Consider the following 13,865-nt stretch of genomic DNA (forward strand, 5'->3'; position numbering starts at 1 on the left):
ACAAAATAGTTGTATTCTTCACGATGGTATTTCCAAGTGGGCCCTAAAAACAAACAGTTCACCATTTAACAAGTAGTTCTTCTCATCCATCGATAAACCATGTCAACTTAGGATATAAAAAAAACATGCTATGCTTTGATACTTTATGCTTGTAGATACTATCACGGAGAACCCCTTTTTAAAATAGGCACAATTCTTGAGGATTGTCGTTGAAATGCAGACTCACTCTCATGTATGTGTGGAGATGTAGCAAAAGATTGTTAGATGCCTAAAAATGCTACAGTCCATCCATCCACCCATTCATTTCATCCGTAAATCAATTTATTCATCCAACTCACACTTTTCACGGGCAATATTCAAGTCATGACCCTGCCAAGAGGGATGGCCGTGTGGTGAGAAGGAATCATACGTTGTTCCAGAGGGTTCGAGGTTCTTGCCCTAACTACTACTCTCCACAAGCACTGAAATGAGCGATTGGGGATGATTTCCTTTGCAACCGAAGCCAACCGAAGGACCGTAGTGGAGGCAACGGTGGTAGTGGTGGTGTGGCCCACACTGTGTTGTAATTGCAAAAGTGCGCGAGAGAGAGACAGAAGGATGGGAACCGGAAACGACAGAGAAGAGGAGGAAGAGGAGGAGGAGACAACTGGAGCCGGGGCTGTGCACATCTCCACATTCGGCATTGCTTATATTAGCCCAGCGGACTAATTTATCAAGGGAAATGGAGCAATGCAATGCAAAAGAAAGGCCACAATAATTTACATATATTTATATATATAACATGGTGCGCACACGTGGACGCTGTCGTGACCACGGGCAGGCGACAGAAAACCAACGAGGTCATGAGTTTCACACCGTGGTCTCTCTCCGGGCAGGAAAGAATTTCGGCATCTGCTCGACGCTTCGACTGACGCGACTGCGGCTATCGTCGTCGTCGTCGTCGTCGTGTTCCCGTTTTTTTTTCGCTCCTATCCGTCCTCATCGCCGTTCGATCGACGGCTGCTACTGCGCGACCCTGCGGTCGGCACGGGCAGCCGCGGACGGGCGGCCGAAGGGACCGGGTTGCCCTTTCCCAGAACACACCCGCCCGTCCGCCCGCGAAATCCCAACAATCCCTCTGTTGCACGATTCTGACCCATTGTTTTGTTGTTGTTGTCCCTTCGGCGTCCGCTTCTCATCGATTTCCTCATTGTCGCACTTCCTGAGCGAGGAGGACGAGATCGCGAGGGTTGTAGTGGAGTAACTTGGAGCTTGCATCGAGGGAGAGATAGTCTTCGGTGGCTTGGTGCTTTGCGAGGTGAGCGTCGCGTATTCCTGCCGTTGTTGCAATTAGTTTATTTTTATTTTTTTCTTCTTCCCCCTTGTGAGACAATGGCCTGGGCTGGTTCAGTGTTATTGGATTCGGAGAGAGAGGGGGTGGGTCTTTAAAGAGAATGTGAGTTGTGAAGCGGAGATGGTAGAGTGGTGCTTGTGCCGCAATGCGTAGTTGACTGTCACTTTCATCGTGAGGTGCTGAAGCGGATGGGAGGGATTTGAATGAGGTGGAAATGATGGGGGTGTCGATCTGGAGGGCATGGATGTTGCGTTGGTAACGGGAGGGATGCAAAATTGATCCCACATGTTGGTACGTTTGTCTTGGTTAGAATTTCCGGCGTGCTCGTCGTAGTATTGCGATCTCTGCGCTTGTTCTTGGGTGTGGTACGCAACCTTGGTGGATCCATGTGAAGAGAGGGAGGTCAAAGCTGTGGTGTCTAGAACCCAAGTTTCTATCTGTGGTGATCACGACGATTCGACCTTGGAAACAGTAGGTTGAAAGTTGTTAAAATCGATCGTTGCTCTTGCACGAGGGCATCAAAAGCAGTACAGAGGAGCAAATGTTGGCCAAAGTCATCAATTAGTGATGCATCGATTCCTGTGCACTGCAAATTTTGTACGTTTGTATACTAGTGACAGGTTGAGGTTCTAAATGAGTTTGCTTCGTGTGTGCGAAAGTTAAGAGCAGGCTTGATCAGGTGTTTTATGACAGAATCTTTAGCATTTTCAATGCACGCCGAGTTCGTGACTTGCTTACTAGAGATTGTAAAAGTACCTCTAAGCTGCTGTGTTTCTGCGATGTATCTGCAGATCCTGTGTAGCGTCGAAAACGAACAGAGGAATTGGCGTGACCTACAGCATCGTCCATCATCCTGACAATACGCCTTTGTTTCGACTTGTAGAGGTTTCACTTCGAACCCATCCGCTGTGAGACATTGCTCGCAGCTGGGTGGCTCAGACACCATGATGATGATGATGCGTACTCTTCCAGGCGTGACTTCCTCTGCCATCGAGCACGTGTCTTGTCAGAGCAACCCCTCCAGCCCAACGATCGCTCGAGCCCAATATGGACTCCCACGCTCCCAGGCTTCCAGGCTGCATGCTGTGTCAAACAGCACCTCGCTGAAGATAACGCTGACCTGCAACAAGCTGAGCTTCAATCCGTTCCTGGCTGGTGAGTTGCTTGGGTTGAGCTCCTGTGTGAAAATTGGTCCAGCCGTGAGGAGGGCCCCAGTTCACAAAATCTGTGCACAAGCTGCGGATGCCAGTGCCTCTGATGCATACCCGGAAGGATCAGTCAAGGCTGGCGATGTGGAGGTTCCGAAGCCCGCAATGGGGAGAGTGAAAATTGGTATCTACTTCGCGACTTGGTGGGCATTGAATGTGGTGTTCAACATCTACAACAAGAAGGTGCTGAACGCGTATCCGTTCCCGTGGTTGACATCCACGCTGTCCCTTGCCGCGGGTTCAGCGATCATGCTGATTTCATGGGCCCTGCGGATCGTGCCGGCACCAGACGTAGACGCGGAGTTCTGGAAGGGACTTTTTCCGGTACGCCACTGCCCTCGGATTATGTCCTGAATACTGCGCACGGGTCAGTGGGTGAAATTGTTTGACTTGGAATGACGGTTTTCATCGTTGAAGTACAAATAGAAATGTGAAAACGTAGTAGCGACCCTCATTGGCACCGGAGTCTAGTGTTGTTGTTATCATCAGGAGTTCGCGTAAATCTTAATCCTGCAAACCCTGTTGCTATGGGGATGGCTGTTTCTCCGTGAGCACTGCTGAATATGATGCAGTATGGGATTTTTTATAGATGCCCGGAATCTCAGTACCTTGGAATCATTTCTAGACTGAGATCCATGCTGCGTTCCCCACCTGTCAACAAGGATCCCAAAGTATCCGCGATATTTCGGTGCGATTAGGATCATGCATTGTACGTTGGTTCTGGAGTAATCATAGGACAATTACATGCAGAGGGTTCAGTTTCTCCTGCGGTCTGAGTACGAGTGGCTCGAAAGAGGGACGTGGATAAGCAGCATTTCTTCCTTCTAAGCTATACGGTGCTTTTCCATCCTTAGCTTTTACCGGTTGCGGCTTCGGAGGGCTGTTGGCCAGGGTGAACAGGAGTACCTGCCTGTATTTGCAATGTGGGATTGGTGTTGGTAACACTGGCAGCACTGCTTATCTTTGTACACTGGGATGTATTCTAACGTTTTTATGAAATGCACAATGGAAGGTGGCATTGGCGCACACGATTGGACACGTGGCAGCGACTGTGAGTATGTCCAAGGTCGCAGTATCCTTCACGCACATCATCAAGAGCGCAGAACCCGCGTTCAGCGTGGTGATCCAGAGATTGTTCCTGGGGGAGAACTTTCCGTTGCCTGTATACTTGTCTTTGCTGCCCATTGTTGGCGGTTGTGGTTTGGCTGCTGCTACAGAACTGAACTTCAACATGACAGGTGCTGTTCAGTTTGACTTGCGTCGGTCAAAGAGACCAGTTGTTTTTGGTGGATGGAATTGGTATGAATGTCTTATATGATTTTCATGAAGTAAGTGGTAAAGTGTGAATCGTCTGACGGGGTTGGTGTGGCAGGATTTGTGGGGGCCATGGTTTCGAATATTGCGTTTGTGTTCCGCAACATCTTCTCGAAAAAGGGAATGACAACGGGCAAGAGTGTTGGTGGGATGAACTACTACGCATGCCTGAGCATGATGTCGCTTGTGCTGTTGACGCCTTTCGCAGTTGCCGTGGAAGGCCCGAAGGCTTGGATGGCGGGATGGGATGTTGCGAATGCGACTGTTGGGCCACAGATTTTCTGGTAGCTGCATCTATTAGTTTTCCTGTTACTACTAGAACGTAAACTGTATTGTTGGTGCGGTTTTTAGTATGTGAGCTTGTGCATGAGCTTTCCCCAGGTGGTGAAGTTTTCGGTCGAGTAGAGAATGCGTTGAGGATAATGAGAGTGGAGCATGAGGGTCAGGTTTTAACCAATCCGTTTGGTGATGGTTGTGTGTAGGTGGGTGGTGGCGCAGAGTGTATTCTACCACTTGTACAACCAGGTGTCATACATGTCGCTGAACGAGATTTCGCCACTGACCTTCAGCATTGGCAACACCATGAAGCGTGTGACGGTGATTGTGTCGTCCATCATCATTTTCCACACACAAGTGCGACCAGTGAACGCCGTTGGTGCTGCCATTGCCATCCTCGGAACATTTTTGTACTCGCAGGTACTTTCTTAGCGACATTTGGTGTTTGGGAGAAATGAGTGGAATGGTTGCTAGAAATCTGACGTATGTGAGGATGTCATTGTTTGAAAGTGAGAAGGTAGGTTATTGTTGTGTGACGTGTCTACGAACAGATAAGCGTTGCAGGCGGTTTTCTAAGCAATGTGTTCCATGATTTTGTGCAGGCCAAGCAATAAGTGTTGGAGCTCTGCGAGGCCCGGATTGCGCAAACCTGTACTGTGATTGATTAGGCTTGTGTCAGAAGTGTAGGAGAGATGTCGGACATGAGAATCTGCTTGCGATAACTTTATTTAAGAAGTTGTGCAAGCTGGGATCGAGTGTGGCTGCACAAGGATGTGGTTATGAGGTTATTCACGTGTTCCACAAATCTGCACATTGATGAATAATTCGCAGGGCAAACAACCCAGTCTTGTAACACCACTGTTGGATAAGCGGTTCGAGGATTTCAATGTTAGAATAACAACGAATCTGCTGTCTACAGAGGCTGGTCGCAGCCAGTCCATTCACATTTGACACGGAAGCACTGTTTTGTGTGGACCGCGCCCAGCAACCTCCCTGCCCACAGTTCTGCAAGGCTTAGTAATAGGTTCTGCATACCGACGTCTTTGTGGATTTGGTGTGGCATTACCTACAACCTTGAGCATTTCTGTGAAGGAACCGCTGTTTGGTTGTTTATTTCTTTGATTGACATCGGTTTTCTGACCCGTTTCAGAGTACTACATTCTCCACCCTCGGTTCCAAGGCAGGATAGACCTAACATTCCAGCTTAGCTCTAAGCTCATACACGGCAAGTATCCTACGAGAGAAGCATATTCTTGTGCGAGGTGCTCTTCACTGATCATGATCACATCGAGTATTGCTCTATCAATCCAGCTGTCGTAGATGAGAATTGAGAGGAATATCATTAGCTAGCTGCTTTCAGGTGCTCTTAGTGATGGGGGAAGTTTCACAACTTTTGCAAAAAGCCTTTTGGTTCAAGGTTTTTCGTTCTATGTGAAGAGGTATACTCAAAACACTTCGTCGCTAACAAAGAATCCGTTAATTAGCACTGACTAAACATTCTCATTATTTTAACATGAGTATGTCAGTCCATATATAGCCAGTACTCATCTATATCTTAACCAGACCAGATACACTCTAGCTTCGCTACTATTCAATTCAGTCGCACATGTCAACAATCTGGTTAGCAGATGACTGGATGCTGTTTGATTTTGATTTTGATTTTTTTTTTATTCTTTAAGTGACATGGAATGAATGTCATATCAAAGAGAGTTGATTTGAGTGTGGGGTAGCTAATGGATCTATTACTACATTTTTTTACTTTTAAAAATGGATCTATTACTACATTTTTTTTTTTTTTTTTTTTTTTTTTTTTTATGACTCTATTGATATAAGTAATTTCCAAGTAATCATCCTTAATTAAAAGTCACGTCATTAGAAGCACTTATATCTTATTTAGCAATTAATTGCAATAAAAATAAAAATAAAAATATTAAAATAAAATATACTGTTATTATTTCTATTAAATGTATTTTCTTTACCTTTTATAAAAAGACTATAAGGTGCTTTTTGCATATTTTAAATGATTTATTGTAATTGTTTGTAGATTATTTTATAGCACCAAATAAATTACCATATGTCAAAAATGATTAGAGTTTTCAAACATAGTCCTAAAGATTAATTTTTTCACATATCTTTAAATTAGATTTTTAATAAGGCATTTCTATTGAATTCCCACATTACTTTTTATACCACCAAATGTTTTTAAAGAATATTTTTTTAGTATAAAAGAATTTTTAATATCTTTATTTATCAATGAAGATTTGTATTGATATTAATTTAATATCTATAAAATACTAAAAGTAATGAAGATTTGTATTGATATTAATTTAATATCTATAAAATACTAAAAGTAAAGTAATAAGATTTAAGAAATTAGATGGTAAGCATTGAATTACTTTTATACCAAAATAAAATAGAATAGTAGATATATATAAATTTGTAGCTTATTCAATACATATTTCTATATCTATCTATCTATCTATCTATCTATCTATCTATCTATCTATCTATCTATATATTAAAAATATACAAAGTCATGAATATGTTTTCTTACATCCTTACTTCTATAAAATTATATATATTATGATAATCTAAATAAAGATCTAGGTAAAAATATATGTGTTCTGAGGATTTTAGACTTAAGTTGTGGTAATTTGAAATTTGATTAGATTCTTGGCTATAATATATTAAAAATAATATAATATAATTATAGGTGCTTTAAAGTATTTTTTGAGTTATTCTATCTCACTAAAATCAATCTTAATTAAGTTTTTATTTTTTATTTTATTTTAAAAATTCATATTTAATTAAAAATTAAAAATTAAAAATATTATTTATATCAATTTATTAATTATAATAAATTAATTTAATATATATTATATATATAATAAAAATATATATATAATATATTAAATTATATATATTATTTATATCAATTTAATATTAAACATTATATATATATTTATTTATTTAATAATGAAACATGATTATTTGCATAAATTATAATAAAATTAAAACTCTAATATTTCAAATTGATTCATAATAATTTATTAGAAATTGATAATTTTCTTTCCTATCTATAATTTAAATCTAAAATAAAAAAATATGTTAAAATTCTACAATTAGAAATCACATTTAATATATTTAGTTGTCAAGGATATAAATCACAAAAAACCAAAAGATCAATACATTCTTATGTCACTAGAAGAGAGTAGATTATTACTCAAAGATGGTATAATATTAAGACTAGAATGGCTATTGACAAAAGAAAAAATATTGGAAATTCTTAAAATAAGACTAAAAATAAAAAAATACATTAATAAGAATAAAGCATACTTCACTCTACCTTCCATATATACTATCTAACTAAGAGCTATATGTCAACATTCTATAGGACCTCAAATACATGTCAAACTTGCAAGGCATATGTTTAACTTACAAAACAAGTTTTGTACATGTATGCCATATGGCTAACTTGTATCATAAGTCACCAATATATGTGATATATAATAAACTTGTTGGCTAAGTTTTCAATCTATTAATCATCTACAAATACACATTAAATCAAATCTGCATTTATGAAGCTCTAAAAAGCTTGTCCACAAGATATTATCAAATTCACTTATATTTATTTCTATCTAACTCCTTCAATATAGATAAATATGTATATATATGCCATTACTCTCCTTCTCATCTTCTCCCTCTTTCCTTCTTTTTTCTCTCTCTTTTAGAAAAAAGTCCTATAAAAAGTAATGATCACATGTTGAAAAAGTCAAAGATGTAATAAATTATATTTGCTACATGTTTAAATTTTTGTTCTCTTTATAGGTAGTTGATAGGTTCTTTCAACCATTGATAGTATGTCATATTAGGATGAAAAGACTACCTTATTATTCAATCATTGTTAGGACCTTTATAACTTCTTTCAAATAAATATTTGAAACACCATTAAAGATGGTTCCTACCTTCAATAATATGATGAAATATTAAGATTCCCTTCTAAGATTATGATATCAAACATGTATTTCACCATCTATTTGAGAAAGAAAATATTTTTTTAAGGATTTTTATTTCTATTGTATTATTTTGAAGGTCGTGAAAATCTCAATGTCTTGTTCGGTAGCTCAACAATAATAGTTTTTAAGGTGAATTTTCTAATTGTTAATTTTTAATTAATTATATACCATAAATACACAAAAATTATATAAAAAAAATAAAATGTAAAATGTAATATTTATTGAATATTATTTTTTATGTAGCAAGAAATTTTTTGACTTATAATCTTGATTTTGATAGATGTTATTGATAAAAAAAAATTTCAACCTTTTTTTTGTTGTATTTGCAAGATTTTTTATTGACTTTTATGTGTATTTAATAATATCATGTTTATTTCAATCTATAATATATTTTAATCTAGTAGATATTGCTTGAAATGTAAGACTTCTTTAATCTCAAATACTTAATTATATTCCACTTCTATAAAAGAAGATAGCATTTGTCTTGTTTTTAGTATATCTACAATCTTGTATGGCTTAAAAAATAAACATATAAAATACAAGATGGATCTTCATAAATTTTGGTCAATGTAATCAATAAGCAACTCGATGATTTGTTTACAGATAAAAATGGTCCAAATTTATGGTAATTTAACTTATCATAATAAAAACAAGTCTTGATATTACAACAAAGTAACCATACTTTATTGTCAATGTAAAACTAAAGTTATTCCTTGTAATAAGTGTCTATATTGATCTTTTATCATTCTTTGTTTTTCTTTAATTATGTCTTCATTGTTGTACCTCTAATAAACTATCTAACAAATCTTGCACTATAGGATTATCAACTTTTGAGAAGTTAAAAGTATGAAGTTATAGATGATGATTATAATTAAGAAAAAAAAGTGTTTGTTATGTAGAAGAATATACTATGTTATTATAAACAAACTTTGCTAATAGCAAAAGAGTTATTCAATCATCTTGATAGTAATTGATAGTATATCTCAAATATTACACCAAATCTTGATTTAACTATTTTATTTGTCCATTAATTTAAAGATAAACTAATCAAAGATAGTTCAATTTCCATCTTTAATATCTAAAAAAAACTTTTCAAAACCTTAATACAAATTAAGTCCCTCTATTTGATATAATAATCATTATCTATTTAATAATCTACAATGACAATAAATATTATTGGAAAAGTATCATATTGCTTAAATGTTGTTCTTAAAGAAAAAATTTACATCACTCAACTTAAAGGCTATGTAGTACTTGGTCATAAAAATATAATATGTTATTTATTTAAATCCTTATATGGATCAAAATAAGCTCTTTTTTATAGTATGATCTATTTGATGACTTTCTAGTTACTAATGGATTTTTAAAATGAATTTTGGATATCAATGTTTGTTATAAATACCTATCTATATCTGTTATCTACCTTTGACTTTATATTAATGATCTAGTTGTAATGTCAAATGATTTACCTTATCTCGTTTCAATTAAAACATTCTTTTTTTTTTGTTTTTTTTTATTACAAACAACAATGAAATTGAATATATCTTAGATATTCAAACTTTTATAATCATGGCAATCGTACAAATATGTATTGAGTATATTAAATTATTTTTCTATGAATAATTGACATACCATTTCTACTCCTCTTGATGCCAATATTCACTTTTCTTAAGGTTCCAACATCATAGGAAGGGATGTTAAATTCATGGCATCAATTCCATATACACATATCATTAGGAGTCTATAATATCTTGCAACTTATACTAGGTGTGATTTAGCCTTTGTTGTACATTATATGGAACAATTTATGGCTAAGTCTAGTTCAATTCATTGAACGAATTTAAAATGCATAATCTATTATTTAAAAAGAACTCAAAATTTTGGACTATGTTATTTGAGTTCTTCTTTTACCTCTTCACCACAATTTTATGATTGAAGTGGTGCAATGTCTTATTATGTGTGTTCTTGCTTAAAAATATACCAAGTACCTAGTTTTGGAAGGTAAGTAAAAATGTAATAAAAATCCTACCAAGTCTCATAGAATCTTAAATAAAATTTAAATAATCCTTAATAATCTTAATAAAAATTTAAATAATCTAAAATAAATTAAAAAAAAGTTACAAAAAAATCACAAAGAAGTCCTCAAATAATCTTAAAAAAAAATAACAAAGAAATATTTAAAAAATATAAAAATAGACCTTTAAAGAAATAACAATAATCATTAAAATTATTAAATATAGAAATTTTTAAAGAATAATAAAAATTCTAAAAAAATATTAAACATAGAAATTTAAAATAAATACTAAATAAATCATAAATAGATCTTAATTTAATCTTAATTAAAATCTTAATAAATCTTAATCAGACTTTATGTCAAATACTAATTAAAATTCTAATTAAAAACTTAATAAAACTTAATTAAACTCTAAATCAGATCTTAATAAAATCCTAATAAAATCCTAAATCTTGGACCAACTTTAATGAATTCTAATAAAATTCCAATGAAATATTAAGAAAAATACTAAAAAAATCTTAGATAAATCCTATATTCTAATCAAATCCTAAATAAATCCTAAATCCTAATCAAATCTTAGGTAAATCCTAAATTCTAATAAAATCCTAAATAAATCCTAAATAGAAGGGCATTTGAAGATCAAAAATTAGGATTGAAGAACTAGCTTAGAACTTATTTCAAAGACATAAGGCTTGTTTTTGTAGGTTTTTATTTGACTTTAAAATTTTTGTTCAAATTCAAGGTTTGTATTGGTGACTTGGAATTTATGCAATACAACTAGGGCTAATACTCTCGACTAATTCATGAGACTGGTGTTATATCTATAGTTTAAAATTTGACAATACTTGGTTAATTAGATTTGCTAAGTGTGCATAAAATTTTATAAAAATCCAATAGTATGGTTGAAAGATATCTAGGTTTTGATACAAGAATATATCAAAAGTTGGTAGTTTGAGGTTGGATAGGATTTCTGTGATATCTAAAGTTCTAATAGTTATATTAAAATAAAATTTGGCATAATATTAGAAGACTTAAAGATCAAGCTATATACTAATTTTGAATTAAAGTTAAAAATGAAAAAGGAAAAATCACTGCTAGAATACTTTCATCAACTTTTAAGTTTGCGGCTAAATAACATTAATATGGTTTTTGGGCGTTTTTTTATGATATATGAGTTAGATTGAAGTGAATTTATTTAAATTCATAGGAGATTTATAGTGGAATTTGTGTGCAAAGTTTTTTTCTAAGTAGTTGATTAAATTATGAACTATAGTTTGCTAAAGCTTGCTGATTAGGATTACGGCTTATAAAAAAATTAAAATTACTTAATTATGAAAGTAATAAGGTAATTGGAGTTTATATATGGTTGAGATTATTAAAAAGAGTGTTTTTGAATATTTTGTATCAGATTTAAGTACTTTGAATTGAAATTCAAATTGCATTCTTCTTATAAGAGTGAAATATATTAAGATTCTTGGATATTTGTAAAATACAACCTCACCTTCTAGAACCAAATGCCCAATGTATTTTCAATCAAGACAAAATATAATATGACATAAGTAGTAAACCTAATGTAAAAGTTTGAAGTAGAAGGAATTGGATTATATTTGTGGTTGTTTGGAACTGATGGTACAAAAAAGCAAGGTTGAATTTGGAATTTTTGATGGAGCTTTGGATGGAGCTTTAAGTGGATCTTTAAGTGGAACTTCAAGAGGATTCTCTACTAGTATACAAAACATGTATTTTGATGCAAAAATTATAATTTTTTTTCAACTATTTATATTATTTATGCAATAGCAAGAAGGCAATGATTACAAAGAGGCTTTAGTAAGTAAAGCATTGCAAGCAGTAGTTAAAAAGTTGACCAATTTGATAGGAAGGATAATTTTTAAATATTTAAGATATTATGTGGAAGAAATAGAATTAAATTGTGTTTTTGAGAAGGAGATGATTCAATTATTTGAGTTTGCTATGGAATCAAAGATAAGAGAGTATATAAGATCTATTATAGGGAAACTTAGAAGTTTATAGAAGGTATTTTCACACACATTAAAAGATGAATTTTTTTTGAAAGATATTGATCAAATTACCAAGAAATCATTCTTGGAATGGATTGAATGACCTAACAAGAATTTGCAAGCAATAAAATCATTAAGAGAATTTGAAAGGCGATTTTTTTTATTATCAAAAATAAAAAAAATAACATTAGAATCAAATAAGGTTGAATTATTTCTTTGAATTGCTGATGGAGAATTACAAAGGAAGTTAGAGGTTCTTCTTAAAGACAAGGAAGAGGATGAAGGGTTGACAACAAAGTAAAGGACTATTGAAGATGCTATTGGATTGCTTGCTGAAAGAGAAAGAAAAAAGGATAGTATTTATATTTTGGTACAAGTACCAAAGACTCCAATACCTACTACACAATTGATTGTGCCTATTGTCCAACTTCCATTGGCTACACCAAAAAAAAAAGATATAGAACTTGAGGAGATTATACGTAGGATGTGGGATCTTTAAATCAAACTTGCAAAGCTTGAAGAAAAGACTTCTACAATAAATTTAAAGGCTATTTTTAAATAAGGATATGTACAAAGATATATTTGGTGTGATGATGATTCTTATTCTCAAAAAGATTAAGGTGAATTCAATGAGATGGTGTAATAAGACATTGTTTATTGAAAAGATGGAAAAGTTACATTAAAGAATACTGGTAAACTTCTCAAAATCAACTTTGGTAAAAGAGATATGAAAGCATTGATTAAGAAGTATTTGATAACATATAGGATTGTTGCAATGGAAAGTGCAAGTTATGGAACTAAGGTAGATAATGATAGATTTTTTTTTTTTTTTTTTTTTTTTTGTTGAAAGTATTCAATCAAGTAGACTTTGGTCTTCTGCCATTTCTACAATGCAAAAAAGAGAAGATGCTATAAGAAGCTTTATTGAGAATTGCTGCAACAATTTGTGGTGCTACAGGTTGAGAGGATCCTGTAAAAGCTTTGTCAATACATGCATATATTGCTAAAAGCCAATATGAAGCTTTAATAGAAGAAAAGAGGAGAATAAATTTTGATGATACAACAAAAGAAAATTCTTTTAAGAGACAAACTTGAGGAGATAAGGCTTGTAAAGCACCTTCATAAGAATTGCATAGAAAGGATACTTCAATAATATTAGAAGAAAAAGTAAAAGAGATGAAAGATAAAGATAAATTAATAACTTACAAACTACTATGTGATATTGAAGCGACAACAAATTTAAATAGAGTGCATGCGGAATGTATGCTCAATGCTAAGGTTGAATTTACATTGAAAGAGATTTTGAAAATTGCCAAGAAAAAATTCCATGATATCATTATTGATAATATTAAACAAAAGAGGAAATTAATAGAAGAAGTTGGATTGAGTCATGTTGATGCATGCATATATGAGGATGAAGAAGATGAATTTGGTAATTGTTGCAAAGAATTAGTAAATATGAGGAGGAGCCATAATCAAAGAATATATTTTGATGATCAAAGTAATAAGAATAAAGAGGTTTTAAGTCATTATACTTAGAAATATTGGACTAAAGCAACTACAGAGATATTAGTGAAGGTTGGAGATATGAATGAGTTGTTACTTTAATTGACCATGGTTCAGAACTAAATCTTATGTTTAAGGATCTTTACATGAAACAAATATAGCTAATTGATATAGAGCATG

At 33.8% G+C, this 13,865-nt stretch overlaps 1 protein-coding gene across 3 annotated transcripts; it reads left to right on the plus strand.

The window, feature by feature from the left end:
• Positions 1–1,150: 1,150 nt before the first annotated feature.
• On the plus strand, positions 1,151–4,989 carry LOC112289908 (glucose-6-phosphate/phosphate translocator 1, chloroplastic). 3 transcript variants are annotated; one of them, XM_090254855.1, is made up of 7 exons: positions 1,151–1,297; positions 1,644–1,804; positions 2,125–2,865; positions 3,554–3,779; positions 3,914–4,139; positions 4,338–4,551; positions 4,734–4,989. In XM_090254855.1, exons 3-7 carry the CDS (start codon positions 2,278–2,280, stop codon positions 4,743–4,745), a joined length of 1,266 nt encoding a protein of 421 aa, XP_090110981.1. In that variant the 5' UTR covers positions 1,151–1,297; positions 1,644–1,804; positions 2,125–2,277; the 3' UTR covers positions 4,746–4,989. The 3 variants fall into 3 exon arrangements, with proteins under 3 accessions (XP_090110981.1, XP_090110982.1, XP_024391398.1); XM_090254856.1 differs by lacking the exon at positions 1,644–1,804 and having other exon boundaries at positions 1,151–1,624; XM_024535630.3 differs by lacking the exon at positions 1,644–1,804.
• The last annotated feature ends 8,876 nt before the right edge of the window (positions 4,990–13,865 follow it).

Source organism: Physcomitrium patens, chromosome 12 (assembly GCF_059467195.1).
Source record: "Physcomitrium patens ecotype Gransden chromosome 12, ASM5946719v1, whole genome shotgun sequence".
In the NCBI taxonomy this organism is placed as follows: Eukaryota; Viridiplantae; Streptophyta; class Bryopsida; order Funariales; family Funariaceae; genus Physcomitrium; species Physcomitrium patens.

Excerpts from the sequence above, each read along its gene's own strand:
- LOC112289908 (XM_090254856.1), top strand. The coding sequence starts at position 2,278 with ATGATGATGATGATGCGTACTCTTCCAGGCGTGACTTCCTCTGCCATC. Across the intron at positions 3,780-3,913 it reads ACTGAACTTCAACATGACAG|GATTTGTGGGGGCCATGGTT; the intron begins GTGCTGTTCAGT and ends TTGGTGTGGCAG. Across the intron at positions 4,140-4,337 it reads GTTGGGCCACAGATTTTCTG|GTGGGTGGTGGCGCAGAGTG; the intron begins GTAGCTGCATCT and ends GGTTGTGTGTAG.